The 25,745-nt window shown below is 43.0% G+C and overlaps 1 protein-coding gene across 4 annotated transcripts in view; it reads right to left on the bottom strand.

Moving 5' to 3' along the window:
• LOC134227175 (calpain-11-like) overlaps positions 1-25,745 on the bottom strand; it is a 346,875-nt gene continuing 321,130 nt past the window's right edge. For all 4 annotated transcript variants that reach the window (XM_062708489.1, XM_062708490.1, XM_062708491.1 and 1 more), the window contains 6 exons: positions 2,298-2,438; positions 2,083-2,236; positions 1,148-2,023; positions 622-1,084; positions 514-569; positions 1-453 (listed from right to left, as the gene is read on the bottom strand). In XM_062708489.1, the coding sequence (XP_062564473.1) occupies positions 427-453; positions 514-569; positions 622-1,084; positions 1,148-2,023; positions 2,083-2,236; positions 2,298-2,438 (1,717 nt within the window). In that variant the 3' untranslated portion in view covers positions 1-426. The remainder of the gene's footprint in view (positions 454-513; positions 570-621; positions 1,085-1,147; positions 2,024-2,082; positions 2,237-2,297; positions 2,439-25,745) is intronic.

The raw sequence follows: 25,745 nt of genomic DNA, 5'->3' as shown, positions 1-25,745 counted from the left end.
TGAGTAAATTAGTAAATATATAACGTTTATTCAATAATAACAATTTTTTGCTAAAGGTTTTATACTCATGCTATAATAATAAGTGATAATTATTTTTGTTTACGATCTAGACTAAAGTATTATAAATTAATATGGTTTCGGTGAAATTTTTTATTCTGATAATACTTTCGCTTCACGATACTCGGTCCAGAATTTCAATTTTAACAATATATTTATATCTCACCAGTTAGTTGAATATCACTATAAGGATGGGTTGGAACGTTAGAGTTTTCAAAGAAGTTTCTAACAGTATTAAAAGTCCTAAACGCCGTGGAAGTTTGCATTGCTTTCTCAGCTAGGTGACAGTGTGCCAACAGTTTAGTCGTCGTCTTTGGTTCACTTTCTAATTTTTGATTGTGCTGTATTTTTGTCGCTTCGTTCGTCAGGTTACGAATAAATCGTCATTAGAATCATCTAAAAACGGATGTTTTTTCCATGTTATTTTTAATTTGGTGTAAGATCAACGGTACTTACCTCTTCTAATGATAATGGGCTAGCTTTTGCTTTGGCATCCAGGCTGTGGTATCGTTCTAAAAAAAACTAGATTTAGTATCTCATTGTATGAACGCGTACTTCACTTACCATGAGCTAAATGTAGTCTTGCCATCGACAGTAAATACCCTTCTAATGTGATTTGTCGATTCCGCGTAAACCTACTGACTAATGCTTCCAGTACCTTATTGCTAGCTGTGGCCCCTCCTGCCCACAGCAAACCTCGTAGACAATACGAGGATACCTTGGAAGCCCATATGCCGCGGCTTAGGGTGGCCGTGCCAGATGACGATGGTCCACATCGTCGGAAAGCTGCCTTCCAGAACCGCATCAGCCCTATCAGAGCAGGAACATGCTCAATCGATAATCGACCCCCTAGAGCGGGATCCCGAAGGGCAAGCATGCCACGACATAGCTCCAATGATGGACCACAATTAATTCCACCAAGACCCCGGAATCCACGATTGTTACCGCCGTGCGCTTTGAGGATAGCTTGCAGTTGTGTTGAGTCTATTTCATGAGGGTACCTTGAGCGTAGCTTGTATAAAATTCTCTGAAGTAAGTAAACAAACGGTGAGACAATTAAATGCTGACCAAAAGCTAGTGCCATACTTACAGCATCAATTGTTCGTTCATCGCAGAATTCAGCTGCAATGTTATGAATCACTAAATTTTCTTCATTTACTTCCCAAACATCGGTATGTTGATCAGCGAAGATTCGCAAAAGAAATCGACCTTCCCTGTGCTGCTGAGAATGTGGCATAACGACGAAATCTCCGGCCGGCAATGCAAAAAATGTGGCAATCTCCCGAAGGTTCGACAGAGGTGCAAAATCCAAAGGCATCTGCTCGCTGACATATTGCGGAGTTACCCGTTGCATACCCGGTGGAACCTCGTATATCGTAAACCCAATTTCTTCATCTTCAAAGTTTCGACTTCTGTAGCATTCGTACTTTTGAGACACAGCAACAACTACGTGAGCCTTAGCTGGATGTCCTGCCGGTACCCGTATTCTGAACTGTGGGTTCGTTGCAGTCGTTTCGATGAATTTGTGAGGACCTCCTGCATTGAATCCGGCTCGCCACTGTCGAACCGCTAAAGCTGCCCTCCATGGTGTTCGTGTGTGCAAGCCCGGTTCTAACGCCCAATCGTCTGGTCCGATATGGGCTAACCAAATGACCACAAATCTGGACAAAAACTCACTAACAGACATCCAAAACTCGCAATCGTTCGATGATCTAGACGACAGTAGCTCCCGGTCACGTTCGTTAAGAGCATTCCACTCCCAGCTACGTTCTGACCAGGCACCGCACCAGACTCCTCCCCATTCTCCACCTATCCAAGGGCTACGCAACCGTATCAGACTGGTATCACCTGATTGTCCACTGGTTTGAGAAGAATCGGAGGAATTGGCACGTACCCTAGCAAGACCCGTTACACTGTATGGATGCTCGGACAGCAATCCCGATCGCCGTCGTTTGGTTTCCTTTTCCTGAAATTAAAACCCATACATTTTATGAAAATGATTTCAACTACAAAAATTTATTCTACCAATCCACTAATTGCTACTAATAACGTTGATCTTGGCACGGCTCCACCCAACAAGGGTCCACTCGGTGGTACACTTTGGACAACTGCTCCCGTGAGGTCCTGCAAGGCACGCCCCACTGTTCCGAACTTAAGGAAGGCATATCCCCCGTACAATCTGAAATGAAATTCGATGTTTTGAAAGCTCTGACTAAATTATTGTGGCTGTGAAATTTAACTTGGCATAAGCTTTCTCCAGTAGTGATGCCCAGAAAACATCCGGCTGGGCACAATGCATGTGTGCCGGTCGGTCTCCCCGCGTAGGCAATCGATCGTCCACTCGCACCTCAACCCATTTACCCCACTGCCAGAAGCGGAATCTGAAATGATAAAAAGAATACTTTATTATAGTAGCAATTTATTGAATGAAAATTTACATGTGAACAAAAATTATAGGATGGGGAATGTTTTGCATTTCGTAGTTAACTTTAACGATTCGTATGGTCGTCTCTAAAATCAAATCCTCCGGTCAACATTCTTCAGACAGTGAAATTCATAGGGTTTCGGTCCGGCGAACTTGCTGGCCACTCTTAGCTCAAAATGAAACATGAAAACCCCTTAGTTGGGTTTTCTTCACTTTTTGAGCCAGGGTACAATCCTGTCGTAAAACCCAACCCCTGGTATCAAAATAAAGACGTGCCCTAGGTTCGACGACATTTTGTAGAATTAATTCCCAATACCTATTTTGTATTATATTATTTTTACTCACTTATGTAGCAGTTCAATTGCCGGACCCTGTATATCTAGAGAAATACTTCTTAAGACAGCAGGAGGCAGGGCGGCAGGAACTCTGTGACCTAGGATGTGGCAGAATTTCATGGTGGGCTCTGTTAAACTTCTATAAAAAGCTGCGTGTATCCGCAAGCAGGCTCCGTTAAACAGACCAACGCGCTGGGAAACGACTTCATAGTTCTGGTCAAGATGCACCAATTTAATGGCAGCCAATCAACGCAAAAATGTGCAAGTTGAGAATAAAAAGCCGTTTCTTCAACTATAGCATAATCAACGTGCACTGCCCACACGAAGGAAAACCCGACGACGAGAAAGGAGCGTTTTATGCACACCTTCCTGCGGAATGATGGCCTGAAAAACTTTCTTCCCCTGCAAGAATATCCACAAGGCCACATGGAGATCACCTAACCAAGAAACTTGTTTTTCTTCTTTTATTCTTTTTGTTTAGTTTTAAGAGGTTTTAATCAAACTCGAGAGACAAAACTCGATTTTTCGGAGCGCCAGCAGGAAGATCGAGACCGAGAAAAGACGGAGCAACTGTACCGCACTAATAACACACGGAAGTTCTATGAGAAGTTGAGCCGTTCACGTAAGGGCCACGTGCCGCAGCTTGAGCAAGGACATAAACGAAAATCTTCTGACGGAGGAGCGTGAGCTGATCGAAAGGTGGCGGTAGCATTACGAAGAGCACCTGAATGATGTGGCCGGAAACGAGGCCGGTATGGTGACGAACCTGGTAGCACGCGTGCGGAACATACGTTTTCCGGCTCCGGTTCTCCAGGATGGCCACGTCTTTGCGAATGCTGAGAAAGGGCAAGGATGATTAGTTGGACACCCACTTAAGAAAGATGCAGAGAACTCTACGACATATCATAGGTGCCACGGGAGGATTTGGGATTGTATGGGAATCGTTTTGGTAGAACGGGAAACACAGAAAGAACTAAGATAGAAATACAAAGTAGGAGAGGGACGTGCCTGGCATTGAACCAACGACCTCCTGCTTATAAGGCAGAATCGGTAGCCACTAGACCACCGTACTCGTCTTTAAAAGTCCACGTTTCGAAGGTTGTCCATAAATTCTCATAATGTTGCAACGGTCGATTTAAATAGCTACCAGACTTTTTTTTATTTACATTGCAGTTTATTCTTGCGTTGCTGTGTGCGCTCACGATCATAAAATCCTTGATGACGAAAAGAGAGCTTATTTATCCATTGTTTGGCTCAATTATTAAACTTGGATGCACAAGAGAGTTCAGTGCGAGATTTCTCTTGTTTCGGACAGCAGAACGATCACGTGATCTGTCGAAATATTGTGTTCTGCCACCGACACAACATCCCCTTCGTCATAGGGTGCGACGCAAATGCACATCACACCGTATGGGGAAGTACCAATATAAACACCAGAGGTGAGTACCTGTTACAATTTCTCTCTTCCAAGAACATTGACATTTGTAATGTTGGTGACAAGCCCACGTTTGAAAACTCCATTCGTCAGGAAGTTTTGGACTTGACTCTATGTAGTCGGTCTATCTCTGCTAAAATAAAAAACTGGCATGTTTCTGAAGAAATATCAATGTCAGACCATAAACACATCATCTTCGAATGGGAAGGGGGTCTAACGATGGAAAAAAGATCCTAAGAAAACTGATTGGGAATCCTACTCAGCTATCCTACGATCCGAAGAGTACATCATAGAAAGTCACATCAAGTTCATAACACAATTGGAAGATGCGTCCAAATCCATTATAAAAAATCCTTAACGCCTACCAAGAGAGCTGTCAAACTAAATCAACTAGCTCGAGTAGAGACGTTCCATGGTGGAATAAAACTCTTGAGAAGCTTAGGAAAACTGCGCGTAGGGAGTTCAACAGTGCTAAGCGAACCGGCGATTGGAGCCTATACAGAAAGGCCCTGACGAACTACAACAAAGAAATAAGGTCAGCCAAACGGAAATCGTGGATTCTAATGTGTGAAAGCATAGAGAATACACCAGTAGTGGCCAGACTCCAAAAAACTCTTTCAAAAGACCACTCCAATGGTGTGGGTAGCCTCCGAAAGACGGATGGTTCACTCACTGTAGAGCCTAGCGATACACTGAGCGAATTGTTAAAGATCCACTTCCCTGATTCAATCCCTGAGTCGAGCATCGGCGACCAAGGCACTGGAATTGCTGTCTCAGATCCACAAGAGATCCAATCATGGGTTTCTGGATCTAAAAAAGACGCAATAAAGGTTGCAAAGGAAGCTTTCACTCGGGCCAGGGTTGAGAGGGCTGTGAGATCTTTCGAGCCATTTAAGTCTCCTGGCATGGATGGAATATTCCCAGCGTTGATCCAAAAAGAGGAGAAAACACTGGTTCCACCCTTGGTTGAGATTTTTAAGGCGAGTCTGATTTTGGGGCACATACCTAACGATTGACGTCAAATCCGGGCTGTCTTCATTCCGAAGGCAGGCAAGAAAGATAAAACCAACCCCAAAGCATTCAGGCCGATAAGTTTCTCCTCTGTAATGCTCAAAATTATGGAAAAGGTACTATGCGAGTACATAAATCACAAATGTATGAGAGCAATGCCTTTGTCAAAAAACCAATTCGCTTATCAAAGTGGAAAATCTACGATTTCGGCACTACATACGGTAGTTCAAAAAATCGAAAAAACACTTAATGCAAAAGAAATTGCTCTTGTAGCATTTCTTGATATTGAGGGCGCATTCGATAACGCTTCTTATTCGTCTATAGGGTCAGCAATGTTGAGGAGAAAATTCGACCCATGCATTGTTACCTGGGTAGGGGAAGTGGGGGTAGCACGCCCATAGGGGTTAAAACGCGCCACCCCTGAATAAGGTTAAATATCCCCATTTTGATTATTTTCAATAGTCTATACGATAAAGCAATGAAAAATATTGCCATTGGATACATATATTTCATGATTTTTCTCTAGTTATAGATGAAAAACTCGAAAAAACGATTTTTGCGTGTTTTGATGCAATTCTAGCTCGGTGGAATTTAGTCTTTCTGTCGCTGTTATACATTGATAAATTAATAATTGAGCCATGAGCCATACTGCTTACTCGTGTTCTTTATGTTCCACACGAAATCGTCGTCAAAAAAGGTTTTAAAACGATTTTATGGGCCTTCAAACTTCTGAGGTCGGTGTGGGGCATTACGCCCATGCTCATTTCGTATGACCGAAACAGCTGAAACATTCGGTTAATTGCCTTAATGTAGGCAATTAAAATGAAAATCAGTACGATAAGCACATGCGCGTTTTAACCCATCCACTGGCGCATCTCACCCCGCATGGTTTCAAAATCATTTTTTTTCGGTTGCTTTTTAAAAATCAAATTTCTGTGCAATAAAATGGACAATAAGATATCTGTTATCGGTAGTCAGTCGCAGATATGCTGTTCTTCAGTATGCGCTGATGAAAACTGGCTGAAATGGTGGTTTTCATTGATAAAAATGGCATTTTCCTTAACGTGGGCGTCCTACCCCCAGTTCCCCTACATGCTATGCTAGCTAATCGGAAAATCTCCTCTGAGCTTAGCGGTTCATACATCACTGTTAAAGCAACAAGGGGGTGTCCGCAAGGCGGAGTGCTTTCTCCTTTGTTGTGGTCACTGGTGGTGGATGAGCTTCTAGACAGCTTAGAGAGAAGAGGCTTCGAAGTGGTTGGATATGCTGATGACGTTGTCATTATTGTACGAGGCAAATTCGAAAGTGTTATCGTGGAAAGAATGCAATCTGCCCTAAATCACACTTTTTCCTGGTGTCAAAAGGATCAACTAGGCATAAATCCTACAAAAACTTCCATTATCCCTTTCACCAAACGGAGAAAGGTACAACTGAAACCCCTTTTCTTGAATCAAACACAATTAGTTTATTCAAGTGAAGTAAAATATCTAGGTGTCATACTCGACGCAAAACTTAATTGGAACTCTCATCTCCAATCAGTTGTGCAGAAAGGTCTCAATACACTTTGGGTTTGTTCAAAAACCCTTGGTAAAAGACCTAAAAAGGCCTAAAACCAAGTATGATCATGTGGATATATAAAACCATTGTCCGTCCCAGGACAACTTACGCTTCCCTTGTCTGGTGGCCTAAAACTAATGAGGCTGCTGCAAGGGCTAAGCTCAACAAAATCCAACGCACCGCTTGCATAGCCATCACTGGTGCAGTTCGTAGTACACCCACTTTGGCCCTAGACGCAATGCTTCACCTGCCCCGGTTAGATCAATTCATAAAGCTGGAAGCGGAAAAAAGTGCTCTAAGGTTAAAGAGAATAAAAACACTGCTGTCGGGAGACCTTACGGGTCACCTCAGCATATTAAATGAATTTGCCATAAATCCCGCAATAGGAATTTGTAGTGACTGGATGGAAACGGTAGTCAATTATGACTTACCTTACGATGTGTTCATTCCTTCCCGCCAGGAGTGGGAAGGAGATGGACCCAGCGTTCCAACAGGCTCTATAAATTTCTTCACAGATGGTTCGAAAATGAATAATCTGACAGGATCCGGAATCTATGGCCCTACAACAAAAATTTCTGTCCACTTAGGACAGTGGCCCACAGTATTTCAGGCGGAAATATATGCAATATTAGAATGCGTGTTATTATGCCTGAGGAGAAAGTATATATTTGCAAAAATATGTATTTTCTCTGACAGCCAAGCGGCACTTAAGTCGCTTAATAACTACACTTGTAACTCAAAGCTAGTGTGGGAATGCATTCTGGCTTTGAAAAACTTATCCATACGCAATCGAGTCTACCTATATTGGATCCTAGGACATACGGGTCTAGAGGGAAACGAGATTGCTGATGAGCTAGCCAGGAATGGATCTAATGAAAGGTTCATTGGCCCTGAGCCCTTCTGCGGGATCTCAGACTGCTCTGTAAAAATGGAACTGAACAAATATATGGTCAGTCAAATCACATCAAACTGGAATGCACTTCCCCATACGAGCCAATCCAAAAGGCTCGTAACGATTAACCCCAAGAAAACCCAACAACTATTAGGTCTCAACAACAGGGATCTCAACATCTACACCGGTCTAATAACTGGACACTGCCCCTGCAGATACCATCTACAAAAGATCGGAGCAATCCAAACCTCAAATTGCCGCTTCTGTGACGAGGAGAGAGAAACATCAGAACACATCCTCTGCTATTGCAGTGCACTCACCCAACGTAGGTTCAAAGTTCTCAGCAAGCCCTTTAGGGCCTGCTGACATATGGATCTTATCCCCCAAGGACGTGGTTGGCTTCATAAAGCTAGTCTCGCCAGAATGGGGGAGTCACATACTGTAACTCAGGATCTCTATTCATCAATAATAGATGGTCTTGAGTTCAGTCGATACCAAGGTATCTCAGTGACAAACATGTTACTGAGATAACTTGCGTATTTCACAGTAAAAGGGTATATCACAATAGTCCTAAAATCTGGACGCAGTGATCTTCACCCGACAAACGAGGAAAAAAAAATCGCTTACCAAAGTGAATCCAGATAAATTATCCTTTGTAACTAAAACGATATCCTATCCCAAGACAATCGTGGAGATGCAGAGGTATACTCGGTTTCTAGTAGCAACGAGAGTCGGACTAACAATCCCTCCATTCCTATATGACCGCAAGGACGTGGCCGGCGCCGTTATTGACTTTAAATATTTGAGCTCCCGAAACGTGTATATTGAGAATGGGTAGCTAATCCCAAGCCCCATTCATTGTGTTCTCTGTACAATTTCGCAAGTTCAGTCAATCACGGAGTAGCAACTACGAATTGTGCGGTCATAATGCTCATGCTCATGCTCATGCTCATGCTCATTATTAAACTTGGATGCACAAGACCCCATCGAGGCTATTCCTACCTGTAGAGATACATCAACCATGGTTGAGGATATGATCAATTTAGTCAGGGATTCTTCAAAGCGGGCTCTCAGGGATCAATTTTGTCTGGGGTTCTGTTTCAGGCTCTTGCCACCACCAAATCAAGGACCGCTTTGCCCAATAAGATGGACTGTAAAGTATGTGTCGATGTCGCCTGTCTTGGCGAACTATTCTGGCTTAGTTGAATTTTTCAAAACTTTGTCTGACAATGATGCTTCAGGCGACAAGGAGCGGTGAATGGTGCAACGAAATATGTTTCTGCAGCTGTTGATAGAAGGTACCACATCTGCTGAAAGCGTCTCAGATGTAGTGGCCTATCTGCAGGAACAACCACATTTGATAGATCTTCTTACGAAATTTGGTATTCACCATTCCGATATCTGCTGCTGCTGAGCGATCGTTTTCTGGGCTCCGAAGGTTAAAAACGTATCGCGTGACATCTCTCATTGAAATTGAGAAAGTACTCTTAATCACTCAGTCTCTCTTATTCACTCACTCACTTTTACTCAGTCATTCACTATTGCTCACTCTCTCACTCTTACTCACTCGCTCATTCTTACCACTTACTTACTGTTACTCGCCCACTCACTCACTTTTACTCATGCACTCACTTATTCACTCACTCCCACTTACTCACTCAATCACTCTTGCTCACTCACTCACTCACTCGTACTCACTTACTCACTCTAACTCACTCTTACTCGCTCTGACTCACTCTAACTCATCACTTACTCTTACTCACTCACTCACTCTTACTCATTTTCTTACTCACTCTTACTCACTCAAAACCATAAACTGAATAAATTTTGGGGCTGTGGGGTAAAAGTACGCAGGAACGGGTGGGGCAAGAGTACCCATGTGAACCTTTAAATTCTATTGTCAAACCCGTATGTCAATCCGAAATAAAACTATTTCCAAAGCGTAAAGATCCACAACAAAGAAAAAAGGAACAGAAATCGAAAATTATCACAAGTTTTCCTTTCAAAGATAAGTAATTTGGTGTTAGAAAGGACTTAACGAACAAAGCACTGAAGCGAAATAATAAAATTGTATTTAGTATTGTTTTACAACTCAACATAGTCCGAAAAAACAATTTTATTCAATCGTCTAAGACTCCATTTAATTCCACCAATTATTTCAATATCTTTGCAGATACGTATTTCGACCACAACTGTGTGGTCGTCTTCAGTGTCTCGTACTTGACTCGACTACGAAGACGTAAGACTACGATTATGAAGACGACACAGTTGTGATCGAAATACGTATCTGCAAAGATATCGAAATAATTGGTAGAATTAAATGGAGTTACTTAACTCGTCTTAGACGATTAAATACATTCCACTAAAAAGAGCATAAAATATTTTTTTCTGAATTTTATTTAAATGATAATTCTTTAATCAAAAGAAACATTGATAAATTACGCAATGCTTAGCTAGAGGAATTGCGAGATGTATGACGATTCATAGAATTTCTGGAGCATTCTTACAAAAAGTGTAAGATAGGAGAGAGGGGTGTTGAAATGGTCAAATTCTTCTTCCTGGTGGAGAAAATGAGAAGTTAGAAATAAGTCATTTTATTTCTCACTTATCATTTTTAATTCTCATTTTTGAATTCTGACTTCGCATTTCTCACTATTCAAGTATAAGGAGTGTCACACTTCTCAATTCTAATTTTCGCTTCTTATTTCAAATTTCGCACACCTTACTTTTCATAGTGAAAAGTAAGGAAAAAGGAGTGGGAAATGACAAGCAAGACGTAACTTCTCACTTCTCAGTTATCATTAATTCTATTTATTGAACGGCTACTCAGTCTTACAATTTTCACAACGAGTTTATTATTTACCCGACGTTTCGACACGGGAATTGTGTCTTTTTCAAGGGGAACTGTAATTTAATAAGTACTCTAATTGTCCTGATTTTGAGATTAATAGTCAATTTTAACTTACAATATTTCTGTTGTTTGTCGTCGTATGTTTAGTCTAACTTGAACCGTCTGTTTGTCTAATTGTCCGTACATGCTGTGAATTAATGGCTTAATGTAATTTGTGTGGAAAGTTGAATATGGATATTTAAAAACTTTCAACTTTCCACACAAATTACACTCCATTTTGACCAAACTCCTTCATTTTATTCTAACCCCCTCAAATAAAATCTAAGTCGAATGTGGAGGGATTGGAGAAGTAAATCGATTTTTCCTTATATTTTTGAATATGTACTTTTCAATAATAAATGTGTTTTTCTATGTAATTATCGGTAAAACTACTATGTATTTTTTACTCTCCATAATCAACATAAAAATAAAGATAATAAAGTTTGAAAATAGATACGCAACTAACCCAAAATTAGTTTAATTTAGAGTGAAAATACACATTTTTTAAAAAATAAAATGCATTGTATCTAAGAAGCAAAAGCCTTTCTAAGTGATTCCTTCATAAATGTTTCACATAATACTTAGCTGTATTTGATTGAATGTACACATCGTAGTTGCTTATTGTGATTGGCCGAGAAACAGTAGATATGCACAGCTCACCAACTGAAAAGTTTTTTTTTGTGATTAGAAAGATTTTCTCACTGTACATGATTTGAAGTTTCATTAATTCAAGACCAATAACGACACCGGCCAAGGGGCCCTCCTTAGCCTAGCGATAAGATGCGCGGCTATAAAGCAAGACTATGCTGAGGGTGGCTGGGTTCGATTCCTGGTGCCGGTCTAGACAATTTTCGGGTTGGAAATTGTCTCGACTTCCCTGGGCATAAAAGTATCATCGTGTTAGCAAAAATGGTGACTTGGCTTAGAAACCTCACGGTTAATAACTGTGGAAGTGCTGAATGAATATTAAACTGCGAGGTGGCTCTGTTCCAGTGGGGGATGTAATGCCAATAAGAAGAAAAAGAAGAACGACACAGGCCATGTTCTCACAGTCAATTTAGGATTAGGAGAGGAACATTAGTTCGACAATCATTGCTGCAAGAGACAGAGGAATCCTCTGAATTTCCGTGAGCGCCACGGGAAAGGAATAATAGGTTAGTTAAGAAGGTAATTCATAGGAAATCACTTTGTTAAGCGAATATTTATTGTGAACAAAGATGTTTTAAACACACCGTGTTTTAAATCAATCCAAAGCGAAATCAATGTGCTTCTACAGCACGATCGGTCCAGCACTAATAAATTGTCTGCTCTTCTATGCAGAGTTTTTTTTTTCACATTCCGTTCTCCCGGACTAGCTGGCGTGACTAGCAGCATCACGAACGAACACACACTGATTAAACCAATCCCTACTTTGCGAGGCAGAATTTTTCCCTTCGCGTTGTCATCCTCATTTAACATCCAATTTCCATGAAATTAAATAAGCGGAAGTGCCCATAAAGTTAACACAAACGTGCTCAATCATTATTGACCTGTTTCAGAAGTCGGTTTTGGTCAAATTGAATCATCAGAGTCCGATTACGGATGTACCAGAAACCTGGTTCCCTAGGGCAGCGGTTCTCAACCTGGGGTACATGTACCCCTGGGGGTACCTTCGCTGGTCCCAAGGGGTACCTCGGGCAAGAATGCTTAATGGCGGATGTGTTACAATTCCAATCAAAACTTATTAATAATGTTTTGATAAATGTGTACTTTTTTTTATTTCAAAACTTTGTCTTGTACATAATATGCATGGCCATTACTAAATCAAAGCCTATTGAATCCTGCCCTCCCAGACAAGCACAGTGTATAAAGGGCTGTGCGACAAAAGATCAAAAGGACAAAACGTTGAAAGAACAAATTAAAAAAAAATCAAGGCAATCTACCTATTCGATACAAAATATTAAATAATATGTTAACAACATGCTTCTGAACTAAAATCTAAAGTCTGAAAGTACGGAAACCTCCATTTGAGAGGCATGAAGGCTATTTTTCCGAAAAGCTTAGTTGCTTCGTGATAAGAGAATTGGAAGCATCCTTCTACGCTTCTCGGAAGCCTCCATCAAAGCAGCTTGAAGCCTCGTTTCAAGAGACTCGGAAACCTCCTTCAAGAGCCTCCTTTTGGAAGCCTCCTTTCAGGAAGCTTATAAGCCTCCTTTTAAGTGGCTGAAAAGCCGCCTTTCAAGTGTCCCGGAAGCGTTCTTTCAAGATTTTTACAAGCCTTCTTTTAAGGTCACTCCTCACGGAATCCAAGTTTCAAAGTGCTCGCGTTTTCGGGGGCACATCATTCGATACGGAGCAACGCACAACTGTCATTTTTATCACACATGCTGCGATGCAGCAAAGCTAACTCAACAAAAATGACAGTTGTGCGCCGCCTCCGTATCGAGTGGTGTGCCCCCGAAAATGCGAACACTTTGAAACTTGGATTCCGTGAGGAGTGACCTTAAGTGCCTTGGAAGCTGCCTTTCAAGAGGTTCTGAAGCCTCCCTACAAAATGCTCTTGAGCCTCCCTTCATGAGGCTCGGAAGCCTTTCTTCAAGAGACTCGGAAGCCTTTTTTTTTTTTAGAAAAAACGACTTTTAAGAGGCACGGAAGCCTCATTTCAAGAGAGGAAGAGAAATTCTTCTTCCAAGGAGCTTCGAAGCGTACTTTCAAGACGCTCAGAACCTCCTTTTAAGTGGCTCGTAAGGCGCTTTCAAGAGGCTCTGAAGGCCTACCTTTAAGATGCTCATCAGTAGCCTTTCTTCAAGAGGATCAGAAGCCTCATATCAAGAGGCTCTGAAGCCCCCTTTCAAGGGCTCGAAAGCCGTCGTTCAAGAGGCCCAGAAGCCTCTCTGCAAGAAGCTTGGAAGCCTCCCTTAAAAAGGCTCATCATTCTTCTTTCAAGAGGCTTGGAAGTATACTTTCATAAGACCCAAAAGCTTCCTTTTACGTTGCTCGACAACCGCCTTTCAAGAGGCTCTGAAGCCATCTTGAAGAGCCGCCGTTCAAGAGATTCGGAAGCCTCCTTCAAGAGGTTCAAACGCCTCCTCTCAAGAAGCTCGTAAGCCTCCCTTTATAAAGCTCGGAAGTCTCCCTTCAAGAGGCTCATGAGCTTCCTTTCAAGAGGCTCGTAAGCTTCCCTTCAAGAGGTGCGAAATTAATCTTCCAAGAACATTGGAACCGTACTTCCAAGTGGCTCGAAATCCGCTTTCAAGAGGTTGTGAAGCCTGCCTGTGAATGCTTCTTTCAAGAGGATAGGAAGCCTCCTATCAAAAGGCTCTGAAACTTCCGTTCAAGGGCTTGAAAGCCGCCTTTTAAGAGGGCCTAATAAGGGTATGCGATAACACACTTTTCCCCATCGAAACGAAACGAGACGAAATTTAAAATGTCTATGTTGATTCGGATCGAATCGAAACGAAATATGAATTTACTTTCGAAACTTCGAAACGAAACGAAATCAAGGTTCATTTGATTCGAAATTTTTCGAAACGAAACGAAATTTTAATTTTTTTCCGCGGAATTTTGATTAAATTGGTTTTACGTACGCAATTCGGATTTCACTTTTTCAAAGTCAAATAACTGTTTTACCATATACAGACGTGGTCGACTTGCGGTTAGCGGCAGCATAATCTTATATACAATCAGCTCGACGAACTGAGCTATTGTCTGTGTGTCCTTGGAATATGAGAACAGCTGTTATGGTCAGTATGAGCTAAAAGCAATCATAAGTATAGAACTTTCAGCAATTTTAATGATCTTTCAACCCGTTCTGGTTTTTTTTTTGCAAATTTCATGCGAAGATCTAGAAATGTCCACAAATCTTTAATGTTCCTTACATACTGTGCAAATAATCAAAGAAGAGCTTAGCTTGATTAACTGTACACATCTTAGTTGCTAATCATGATTGGCCGAGAAACAACAAATATGCACAGCTCACCAATTCAATAATATTCTTAGGATACAAAAAAGTTATTCTTATTGTACACTTGCTTCGGAGTTTCCAATTCATGACCAATAACGCTGCTGGTCACGTCCTTACAGTCAATTTACCCTCTTGAAAATAGGATTCCGATCCTCTTGAAAGGAGGCTTCCGAGCCTCTTGAAAGTAGGCTTCCGAGCCTCTTGAAAGGTGGCTTCCGAGCCTCTTGAAAGGAGGCTTCTGTGCCTCTTGAAAGGAGGCGTCTGAGCCTCTCGAAAGGAGGCTTCTGAGCCTCTTGAAAGGAGGCTTCTGAGCCTCTTGAAAGGAGGCTTCTGAGCCTCTTGAAAGGAGGCTTCTGAGCCTCTTGAAAGGAGGCTTCTGAGCCTCTTGAAAGGAGGCTCTGAGCCTCTTGAAAGGAGGCTTCTGAGCCTCTTGAAAGGAGGCTTCTGAGCCTCTTGAAAGGAGGCTTCTGAGCCTCTTGAAAGGAGGCTTCTGAGCCTCTTGAAAGGAGGCTTCTGAGCCTCTTGAAAGGAGGCTTCTGAGCCTCTTGAAAGGAGGCTTCTGAGCCTCTTGAAAGGAGGCTTCTGAGCCTCTTGAAAGGAGGCTTCTGAGCCTCTTGAAAGGAGGCCTGAGCCTCTTGAAAGGAGGCTTCTGAGCCTCTTGAAAGGAGGCTACTGAGCCTCTTGAAAGGAGGCCTGAGCCTCTTGCAAGGAGGCTTCTGAGCCTCTTGAAAGGAGGCTTCTGAGCCTCTTGAAAGGAGGCTTCTGAGCCTCTTGAAAGGAGGCTTCTGAGCCACTTGAAAGGAGGCTTCTGAGCCTCTTGAAAGGAGGCTTCTGAGCCTCTTGAAAGGAGGCTTCTGAGCCTCTTGAATGGAGGCTTCTGAGCCTGTTGAAAGGAGGCTTCTGAGCCTCTTGAAAGGAGGCTTCTGAGCCTCTTGAAAGGGGGCTTCTGAGCCTCTTGAAAGGAGATTTCTGAGCCTCTTGAAAGGAGGCTTCTGAGCCTTTTGAAAGGAGGTTTCTGAGCCTCTTAAAAGGAGGCTTCTGAGCCTCTTGAAAGCAGGCTTCTGAGCCTCTTGAAAGGAGGCTTCTGAGCCTCTTAAAAGGAGGTTTCTGAGCCTCTTGAAAGGAGGTTTCTGAGCCTCTTGAAAGGAGGCTTCTGAGCCTCTTGAAAGGAGGCTTCTGAGCCTCTTGAAAGGAGGCTTCTGAGCCTCTTGACAGGAGGCTTCTGAGCCTCTTGAAAGGAAGCTGCTGAGCCTCTTGAAAGGAGGCTTCTGAGCCTATTGAAAGAAAGCTTCTGAGCCTCTTGAAAGGAGGCTTCTTAGCCTCTTGAAAGGAGGCTTCTGAGCCTTTTAAAAGGAGGCTTCTGAGCCTCTTGAAAGGAGGCTTCTGAGCCTCTTGAAAGGAGGCCTGAGCCTTTGAAAGGAGGCCTGAGCCTCTTGAAAGGAGGCTTCTGAGCCTCTTGAAAGGAGGCTTCCTGAGCCTCTTGAAAGGAGGCTTCCTGGAGCCTCTTGAAAGGAGGCTCTGAGTCTCTTGAAAGTAGGCTTCTGAGCCTCTGGAAAGGAGGCTTCTGAGCCTCTGGAAAGGAGGCTTCTGAGCCTCTGGAAAGGAGGCTTCTGCGCCTCTGGAAAGGCCTCTTGAAAGGAGGCTTCCGAGCCTCTGGAAAGGAGGCTTCTGAGCCTCTGGAAAGGAGGCTTCTGAGCCTCTGGAAAGGAGGCTTCCGAGCCTCTGGAAAGGAGGCTTCCGAGCCTCTGGAAAGGAGGCTTCCGAGCCTCTGGAAAGGAGGCTTCCGAGCCTCTGGAAAGGAGGCTTCCGAGCCTCTTGAAAGGAGGTTTCCGAGCCTCTTGAAAGGAGATTTCCGAGCCTCTTGAAAGGAGGCTTCCGAGCCTTTTAAAAGAAGGAGAAAAGAAAAAAAGGAAGTTACAGAAGAAAGCTTAAAAGAAGAGTTCCGGGCATTTAAAAAGGAGGATTCCAACCCTCTTTAGAGTAGGCTTCCGAGCCTTTTAAAATGAGGCTGTCGAACCTGTTCAAAAAGCCCTTCCCTTGCCCCTTGAAGAGATCCGAGGCTTTTAAAAGAAGTAGAAAAAAAAGGAATTTTCCAGAAAAACAGCTTTGCTTCCGGGCCTCTTAAAAGAAAGTGTTTGAACCTCTTGAAATGATGCTTCCGTGTCACTTGAAAGGAGGCTTCCGAGCTGCTTGGAAGGAGGCTTCCGAGAAGCGTAGAAAGATGCTTCCAATTCTCTTGCAACAAAGCAACTGAGCTTTTCGGGAAAAAGTCTTCATGTCTTTCAAATGGAGGCTTTCGAATCTGTAGACTCTAGATTTTAGTTAAGAATCATATTCTTGGCATATTATTCAACATTATGTTTTGACCCGGAAGATTGCATAGAAGTTTTTTTTAAATTTGTTCATTCGAGGTTTTGCCCTTTTGATCTTTTGTCCCACATCTCTTCATCCATTGTACTGGTTGTGGAGGACAGGATTCAAAAGGTCATGATTTACTGATCGCCATGCATAGGGTAAGGGAGGTATTTTGGACCACCAGTTCGACGTCTCATATTTTGGACCACTGAGAGCAAATTCCTCTTCGTTCAAAATAAGAGCCCCCTAAGGGTGGTCCAAAACATATCCTTTACCCTATTATGTACAAGAGAAAGTTTAGAAATAAAAAAAATACATAGCTTTATCAATAAGTTTGGATTAAAATTGTAATTCATCCGCCATTAAGCATTTCGTCCGAGGTACCCCTGGGCCCGGCGAAAGTAACCCCAGCGGTACATGTACTCCAGGTGCAAACATGTACAAATTTCTGCTACGCGAGGTGGATTTTTTTTCACTTCGCGTTCACCCGGACTAGCTGCCGTCCCATAACCAGCAGCAACACGATAGATTCCGCATTCATATTGTACAAATAGTAAAAAATCTCACAAAATATAAATTTGAAACTTGGAAATACTGAAGACGTTTTATAGAAAAAAAAAACATACGTATTTGTCAACTAAGAATAGGGTTATGTAGTAAGCGTTATTAGAAAAAAATGTATAAACTAAATTCAAAACTTTAACAACAACAACAAACAACTTAACGATTTTGTTCAGCGGCGCAGCCAAAATTTTTGATAATATGAAGAATGGTTTAAGTTTAAATTTGTTTCGAAATTCCGCGGAATTCCGTTAAATTTCGTTAGAAGCTAGTTTTTTCTAGCGAAATTTTTGTAATTTTACGAAACGAAACGAAATCAAGAAATGCGATTTCGCCATGCTAAAATTCCGCGAAATTCCGCGGAATTTCGTTTCGAACCACCTGAAACGAAATTTTTCGAAATACCGCATATGCTTAGGGCCTAAGGCCTCCCTTAGAAAGCTTCCCTTGGAGAGGCTCGGAATTCTTTTTAAAAAAAGACTCCTTTCATGCCAAGGTTCGGAAGCCTCCAACAGACAAAAAAGTCATGTAGGAAGCTTGATGTTTAAATTTACTTTGAGTTGGAATTTTTCACGGAATATCGCAAACTTCAGCCTACTTCATGGAGCGCAATAAATCCCGTTAGTTTTTAGGGTCGTTTTTCTACGCTTATTTTAATTTACAGCAAAAAATAGGGGGTACCTCAATTAATGCAAAAGTTTTAAGGGGTACCTATCAAGAAAAAGGTTGAGAACCGCTGCCCTAGGGTAATGACCACTTTTCAATGGGTGTGAAACCAATCTTGCGACAAATCAATTGCTTTGTGAATTTAAAAGACAAGCTCAATAGATGAATTTTTGAGAGTTTTTGGACACATTGGCCACGTCCGGAAAGATTCCCGGGAACCTGGTTCCCTCTTGCGACATATCAAATTAAATGATTCTAAAAGATAAGTTCAAACAGATGGATTTTTGAGAGTTTTTGAATACATTGGCCACGACTTAATGTTTTCCCGGGAGCCAGGTTCCCTCGCGGAAGTGAACATTTTTGATATGCTCCGAAACCCGTTTTGTGACATACCAAACTTCATGATTTTGAAAGACAAGATCAACAGATGAATTTTTGAGGGTTTTGACCACATTAAACTCTCTAAAATACATCTGTTGGTCTTGTCTTTCAAAACCTGCCTGTCGAAATGATTCGAGGTTTATATTGGTTACTTAAGGTGGTCATTTTGAACCATCCTCCAATTCCATTAAAAATTACAAATCCGACAAGAAATTAATCATGAGAGAGTAGAAGCATAAGTACTAGAACGCTAGTGGCGCTGTAGTCATTTAAATTATTTTGACAAATTATGCTTCAACAAGCTTTAATTGTCCATTAATTTACATGATGCATCATGTTGTGGTGCATGTTTGGTTTTATCACCAACATCGTCTTGACACTTGTAGTCACGCGAACAGGAACGACATTAGCAATCTTATACTTTTGAATCAACTCATGAGAGCTTAAATACTTGGTCATTTTGTAGAAGTCGTTAGTCATCATTTTAATATCGTTCAAATTCATATAAATAACACATAACACTTAGGTATCCATGATTATAGGTTCAGTGATATAAAGATCATACTATGACGCTAATTATTCCCTCAAGCTCGAGTACTTATTCTAAACTATTATAATTTATTGCTGTTTGCTCTTCGCAATGATCATTTGAATGTCATTCCCATGGAGAAGAATTAATGCCAAGGAGCACTTTCGACTTTCGAGGTCATTAGCGTAGTAACGATGGTCATGTGTTAAGTAAGCATGATACTGGTACTTACATGTATCAAATTTGATAACTAGAATTTCCGTGTACGGTGTACCTGTACAGTAATGTAGTGTTTCTCAGCATGAAACAAAAAACAAAAACTAGGATCAAATGCTCGTTAGGTGATCATAACGCGGGTCACACTGCGGGGTCAAGGTGCACATAAAAAGTCCAATAAAAACTCAAAGAAGCGCGTGTTGCACCAACGAATGATTGTGAACTTAACAATCTTGCTGGTAGGTACAAGTGTTGATAATTTATTACCAAAGTAAATACCTACTAATTGTTTTGTGATGACTCAATGACATCATAGCGGAATGTGAGAACACACGATTCTCGCCGTTTGAACTTGATATCGCTTGATCGAAATCCAAAACTAGGTGCGGTTCCACACCGGCTTTTGCGAGAACTCGTTATATTAATTTGTTTTATGATTTTGTTTTATGAATGTTGCCGAAAGTGAAAAGAAACATTGAGATTCATTAAAAATGCGAATAGTTTTTCAAGAATTCAGCAGTTTGTGGAATGTAAACAAATATTCGTAAAGTAAAAAAGTAAAAAAAAACGGTAGAGATTAAGCTTTGCTGGAAAGCAAATCCATCCACTTGTTTTTAATAAAGGGTAAAAAAATCTTTTTGTTGTTACATAAGGTTTCTTCTGTCAAATAAGTTTTATTTTTATCTTCCACTTTCGTCATTTCATAATCATTGCATTCAAAATTACATTTGCAATAATATCAATTATTTCAACGATATCTAGAAACAACATATATTCACTTTTCGAAATAAAATGGATAATTTCGCATGTCTTTCTTCATGACCAATAAAGGTTAATTTCATAATCGACGAAGCGTCGGTAAAAGACTTGCAAGTAGTTTATTCGGATGCAGCCAATTGACAACTTTAAAATGCTCCAACCCAATGCAACATTAACCATAAAATGCTTATTGCTCAAAAGGTGATGAATCTTCTTACATCGCATACTCTCGGCGTTGCTAGTGATGCATGCGGTTGAGCTCTTTTACAAAACCGCATGCCATTTGCAGGCAGTGTGTCAGGTCAACTGGGGATGACCTTTCTTTGAAGCAACTTAACTATGTCACTTCGTGACTTTCTTCCCCCTATAGGTATACATAAGCTTTTATATTAATCATGATGAGTACAATCATCGTAAGTTTGTCGAACGCGCAGTGATAAGTGATGCCTGATCGATGGCATTACCTGACCCGGCAGTCACGATCTGTGGAGTTTTAGAAGGTTACAAACAAAACTGATTGATCGATTGGACTCTCGGTATTAATTTCCGATGGGTTGATTGATCCTCGGGCTTTGGGAGCTCGATCGATTAACGATTATAGCCTGCGCCAAGCACACATTCGTTGAACAAATATCTATGTAGATTTGTTTACATTTATTGTTTTTGCATAATTTGCAAGGAACTCGAAGAATGCTCTTACTGGAAAATATAAGATGGAAGATCGATTGGGAATGTAAACACGCGTGGGCTATGAGTGTCAAGTTATTTTTTCAGGATTGCAGATACGATAAGATAGCTTATCGCTAGATTATGTGTCATTAAGTATGTGAGTATTAAGTCGGAGGTAGCCTTGCGAGCAAATACGTAGAGTTGCCAATCCGGAGATGGTGAGTTCGATTCTTGGTCCGGTATAGGATGTTTTCGGGTTGGAAACTTTCTCGACACCCTGGGCATAATGTATCTATTGTATTTGCCACACAAGATACATATTCATTCAATGGCGGGCATAGAAAAGCTTTCAATTATTAACTTAGGAAATGCTAATAGAATACTCAGTTGAAAAGCAGGCCTGGAATGTAGAGTAAGGTAGACCACACTATATCCTGAGATAAGACGTTGTTGTGATACAGAACGTAGTTAACCTGGTGGATCAATTGATCAGAACTCCGGAACAGTTGGGAGAATTTAGAACAATTGGTTTAAGCATGATTGGATTTCAAGTTATACACAAAAGCTTTATGTATATGTGTGGCCTGGATGGGAAGACGTCGTTGTGGTACAGAGCGTAGTAGACCTGGTAGACCAATTGACTGCGGAACAGTTTGGAGAACTTAGAACACCAGAGATTCTTCTTCTTCTTATTGTCATTACATCCCCACACTGGGACAGAGCCGCCTCGCAGCTTAGTGTTCATTAAGCAATTCCACAGTTATTGACTGCGAGGTTTCTAAGACAGGTTACCATTTATGCATTCGTATATCATGAGGCTAACACGATGATACTTTTATACCCAGGGAAGTCGAGACAATTTTCAATCCGAAAATTGCCTAGACCGGCACCGGGAATCGAACCCAGCCACCCTCAGCATGGTCTTGCTTTGTAGCCGCGCGTCTTACCGCACGGCTAAGGAGGACCCCCACCAGAGATTAGAGATTGTAAATCTCGCTAATAGATTTGTCCATGAGTCGATACAGAACATCAACTCATGGAGAGTCCACTGATTTAGCAATGTACAAGTAATGAGTGAATACTTTTCAGCTCAATAAATCTGGTAAGATATTTAGCAGTGCACGGATACATCATTCAGGACTTGGATGTACAGGTAGATCATATATTTTGAACACCAGGACTTTCACCTGGGAGAATCAACTAGAGTTGTTTAGATGTATTGATCAAAACTAAATAAACTGACTCGATACAAAGAGCGGACATAACAAATATAACATTCTCTGAGCGGTTCGCATACGAGACTTGATACAATACGCTTAATGCAACGGATGTCATAAAATTTTGTTTTAGGTGTACAAGCACTTTCTGCATAGCTTCTGCTGTTTGACAACCTCCCAACGGGATCCGACACCCATGTCCAGAAACCTTGGGCACGCCTCTATTTTGGGAATAATGTTGCTTTCTGTAAGCACGTCTTCTCTCTTCCTCCGGAAAAATCTCTAGGAATTCCTCCGGAAGCTCCTCCAGGAGTTCCTCCAGGAATTCCTCCGGAAGCTCCTCCCAAAATTCCTCCAGGAATTCCTCCGGAAGAGTCTCCAAAAATTCCTCCGGCAGAGTCTCCATGAATTCCTCCGGCAGAGTCTCCAGGAATTCCTCCGGCAGAGACTCCAGGAATTCCTCCGGAAGTTCCTCCAGGAAATCTCCCGGAAGTTCCTCCAGGAATTCCTCGGGAAGCTCCTCCAGGAATTTCTCCGGAAGCTCCTCCAGAAATTCCTCCAAAAGGTCCTCCAGGAATCCATCCGGAAGTTCCTCCAGGAACTCCTCCGGAAGTTCCTCCAGGAACTCCTCCGGAAGTTCCTCCAGGAACTCCTCCGGAAGTTCCTCCAGGAAGTCCTCCGGAAGTTCCTCCAGGAACTCCTCCGGAAGTTCCTCCAGGAACTCCTCCGGAAGTTCCTCCAGGAACTCCTCCGGAAGTTCCTCCAGGAACTCCTCCGGAAGTTCCTCCAGGAACTCCTCCGGAAGTTCCTCCAGGAACTCCTCCGGAAGTTCCTCCAGGAACTCCTCCGGAAGTTCCTCCAGGAACTCCTCCGGAAGTTCCTCCAGGAACTCCTCCGGAAGTTCCTCCAGGAACTCCTCCGGAAGTTCCTCCAGGAACTCCTCCGGAAGTTCCTCCAGGAACTCCTCCGGAAGTTCCTCCAGGAACTCCTCCGGAAGTTCCTCCAGGAACTCCTCCGGAAGTTCCTCCAGGAACTCCTCCGGAAGTTCCTCCAGGAACTCCTCCGGAAGTTCCTCCAGGAACTCCTCCGGAAGTTCCTCCAGGAACTCCTCCGGAAGTTCCTCCAGGAACTCCTCCGGAAGTTCCTCCAGGAACTCCTCCGGAAGTTCCTCCAGGAACTCCTCCGGAAGTTCCTCCAGGAACTCCTCCGGAAGTTCCTCCAGGAACTCCTCCGGAAGTTCCTCCAGGAACTCCTCCGGAAGTTCCTCCAGGAACTCCTCCGGAAGTTCCTCCAGGAACTCCTCCGGAAGTTCCTCCAGGAACTCCTCCGGAAGTTCCTCCAGGAACTCCTCCGGAAGTTCCTCCAGGAACTCCTCAGTTCCTCCAGGAACTCCTCCGGAAGTTCCTCCAGGAACTCCTCCGGAAGTTCCTCCAGGAACTCCTCCGGAAGTTCCTCCAGGAACTCCTCCGGAAGTTCCTCCAGGAACTCCTCCGGAAGTTCCTCCAGGAACTCCTCCGGAAGTTCCTCCAGGAACTCCTCCGGAAGTTCCTCCAGGAACTCCTCCGGAAGTTCCTCCAGGAACTCCTCCGGAAGTTCCTCCAGGAACTCCTCCGGAAGTTCCTCCAGGAACTCCTCCGGAAGTTCCTCCAGGAACTCCTCCGGAAGTTCCTCCAGGAACTCCTCCGGAAGTTCCTCCAGGAATTCCTCCGAAAGTTTCTCCAGGGATTCCTCCGGAAGTTCCTCCAGGGATTCCTCCAGGGATTCCTCCAGGAACTCCTCCGGAAGTTCCTCCAGGAACTCCTCCGGAAGTTCCTCCAGGAACTCCTCCGGAAGTTCCTCCAGGAACTCCTCCGGAAGTTCCTCCAGGAACTCCTCCGGAAGTTCCTCCAGGAACTCCTCCGGAAGTTCCTCCAGGAACTCCTCCGGAAGTTCCTCCAGGAACTCCTCCGGAAGTTCCTCCAGGAACTCCTCCGGAAGTTCCTCCAGGAACTCCTCCGGAAGTTCCTCCAGGAACTCCTCCGGAAGTTCCTCCAGGAACTCCTCCGGAAGTTCCTCCAGGAACTCCTCCGGAAGTTCCTCCAGGAACTCCTCCGAAGTTCCTCCAGGAACTCCTCCGGAAGTTCCTCCAGGAACTCCTCCGGAAGTTCCTCCAGGAACTCCTCCGGAAGTTCCTCCAGGAACTCCTCCGGAAGTTCCTCCAGGAACTCCTCCGGAAGTTCCTCCAGGAACTCCTCCGGAAGTTCCTCCAGGAACTCCTCCGGAAGTTCCTCCAGGAACTCCTCCGGAAGTTCCTCCAGGAACTCCTCCGGAAGTTCCTCCAGGAACTCCTCCGGAAGTTCCTCCAGGAACTCCTCCGGAAGTTCCTCCAGGAACTCCTCCGGAAGTTCCTCCAGGAACTCCTCCGAAGTTCCTCCAGGAACTCCTCCGGAAGTTCCTCCAGGAACTCCTCCGGAAGTTCCTCCAGGAACTCCTCCGGAAGTTCCTCCAGGACCTCCTCCGGAAGTTCCTCCAGGAACTCCTCCGGAAGTTCCTCCAGGAACTCCTCCGGAAGTTCCTCCAGGAACTCCTCCGGAAGTTCCTCCAGGAACTCCTCCGGAAGTTCCTCCAGGAACTCCTCCGGAAGTTCCTCCAGGAACTCCTCCGGAACTTCCTCCAGGAACTCCTCCGGAACTTCCTCCAGGAACTCCTCCGGAAGTTCCTCCAGGAATTCCTCCTTAAGTTCCTCCAGGAATTCCTCCGGAAGTTCCTCCAGGAACTCCTCCGGAAGTGCCTCCAGGAATTCCTCTGGAAGCTCCTTCAGGAATTCCTCCGGAAGTTCCTCCAGGAAATCCTCCGGAAGTTCCTCCAGGAAATCTTCCGGAAGTTTCTCTAGGAATTCCTCCGGAAGTTCCTCCAGGTATTCCAGGTAGAGGTGAAGCAGCTAAGGGCTGAAAGCCTTTTCAGTAAAGAAGAAAAAAATAAAAGTCTGCAATTTTCTTACGCTTCATATAATTTGTATGAAAAAAATCAAGAGTGCTATAACTAGATGCGCTCCCTTGTCTAATCAGTTTCTTCGATCCTATTTCAATATTTTATTTATAAGAATTCACAGCTTTCTAGCACGTTAAAAAAGTCGCAAGTCAGAGCAAATTTCTAGAATTGATTACTTTTCCAGATGTTGCAGAGCTTAGAAAGATTTCCAATTTGGTCGCTACTCCAGGTACTCTGGAACTTCCACAGAACCACTTGATGCCCATTTGGCTTTAATTTGTTGACTTTGCAATGATTTTGCTCTCGCAATGCTACAATAAGGGATCTTTGAAGTCGTGGTTTTCTAGGATGGAATTCTATAATTTTCCACTTCTTTGGATGTTCTGAATCCTCTGAAGGGCCACTTATTGGCCATCCGGAATCGATGAGTTGAGTTATTCAGGGCTTCCGGAAGACCCCTGGTTCAACAGAGATCAATGAGTGGCAAAATAGATTAAAATAAATGATGATGAGAAACACGGTCCTTAGATCATTTCAAGAAGATTAATATCCATATTGAAAAATGCTCCTAAACTCTCTCGACCCCTCTGGGAGCCTGTTCTGAAATGGCCACTCGAATGTTCACACGTCTGTTGGGCCCAAGATAATCATAACATCACCCTGCTATGGAAATTTCAAAAAGTTTGATACCGAAATCCAAGATATTACCAGTATTACCGAATCAGGACATGTCCCTGGAAATCGGGATTTCCCGGACATCAGCGTGACTGGACCAAACACTAGTAACCAAATCGGTTGAAAATTCCCTAAGATACAAGCATTTCAGTTTCGTGGATACCCGGGTACCCTGCAGACTATTTAAAGGGTAAAAAATTTG

The sequence above is a fragment of the Armigeres subalbatus genome, chromosome 3 (genome assembly GCF_024139115.2).
Source record: "Armigeres subalbatus isolate Guangzhou_Male chromosome 3, GZ_Asu_2, whole genome shotgun sequence".
In the NCBI taxonomy this organism is placed as follows: Eukaryota; Metazoa; Arthropoda; class Insecta; order Diptera; family Culicidae; genus Armigeres; species Armigeres subalbatus.
The sequence above is the reverse complement of the archived record's forward strand: the minus strand, read 5'-3'. Positions and strand labels throughout refer to the sequence as shown.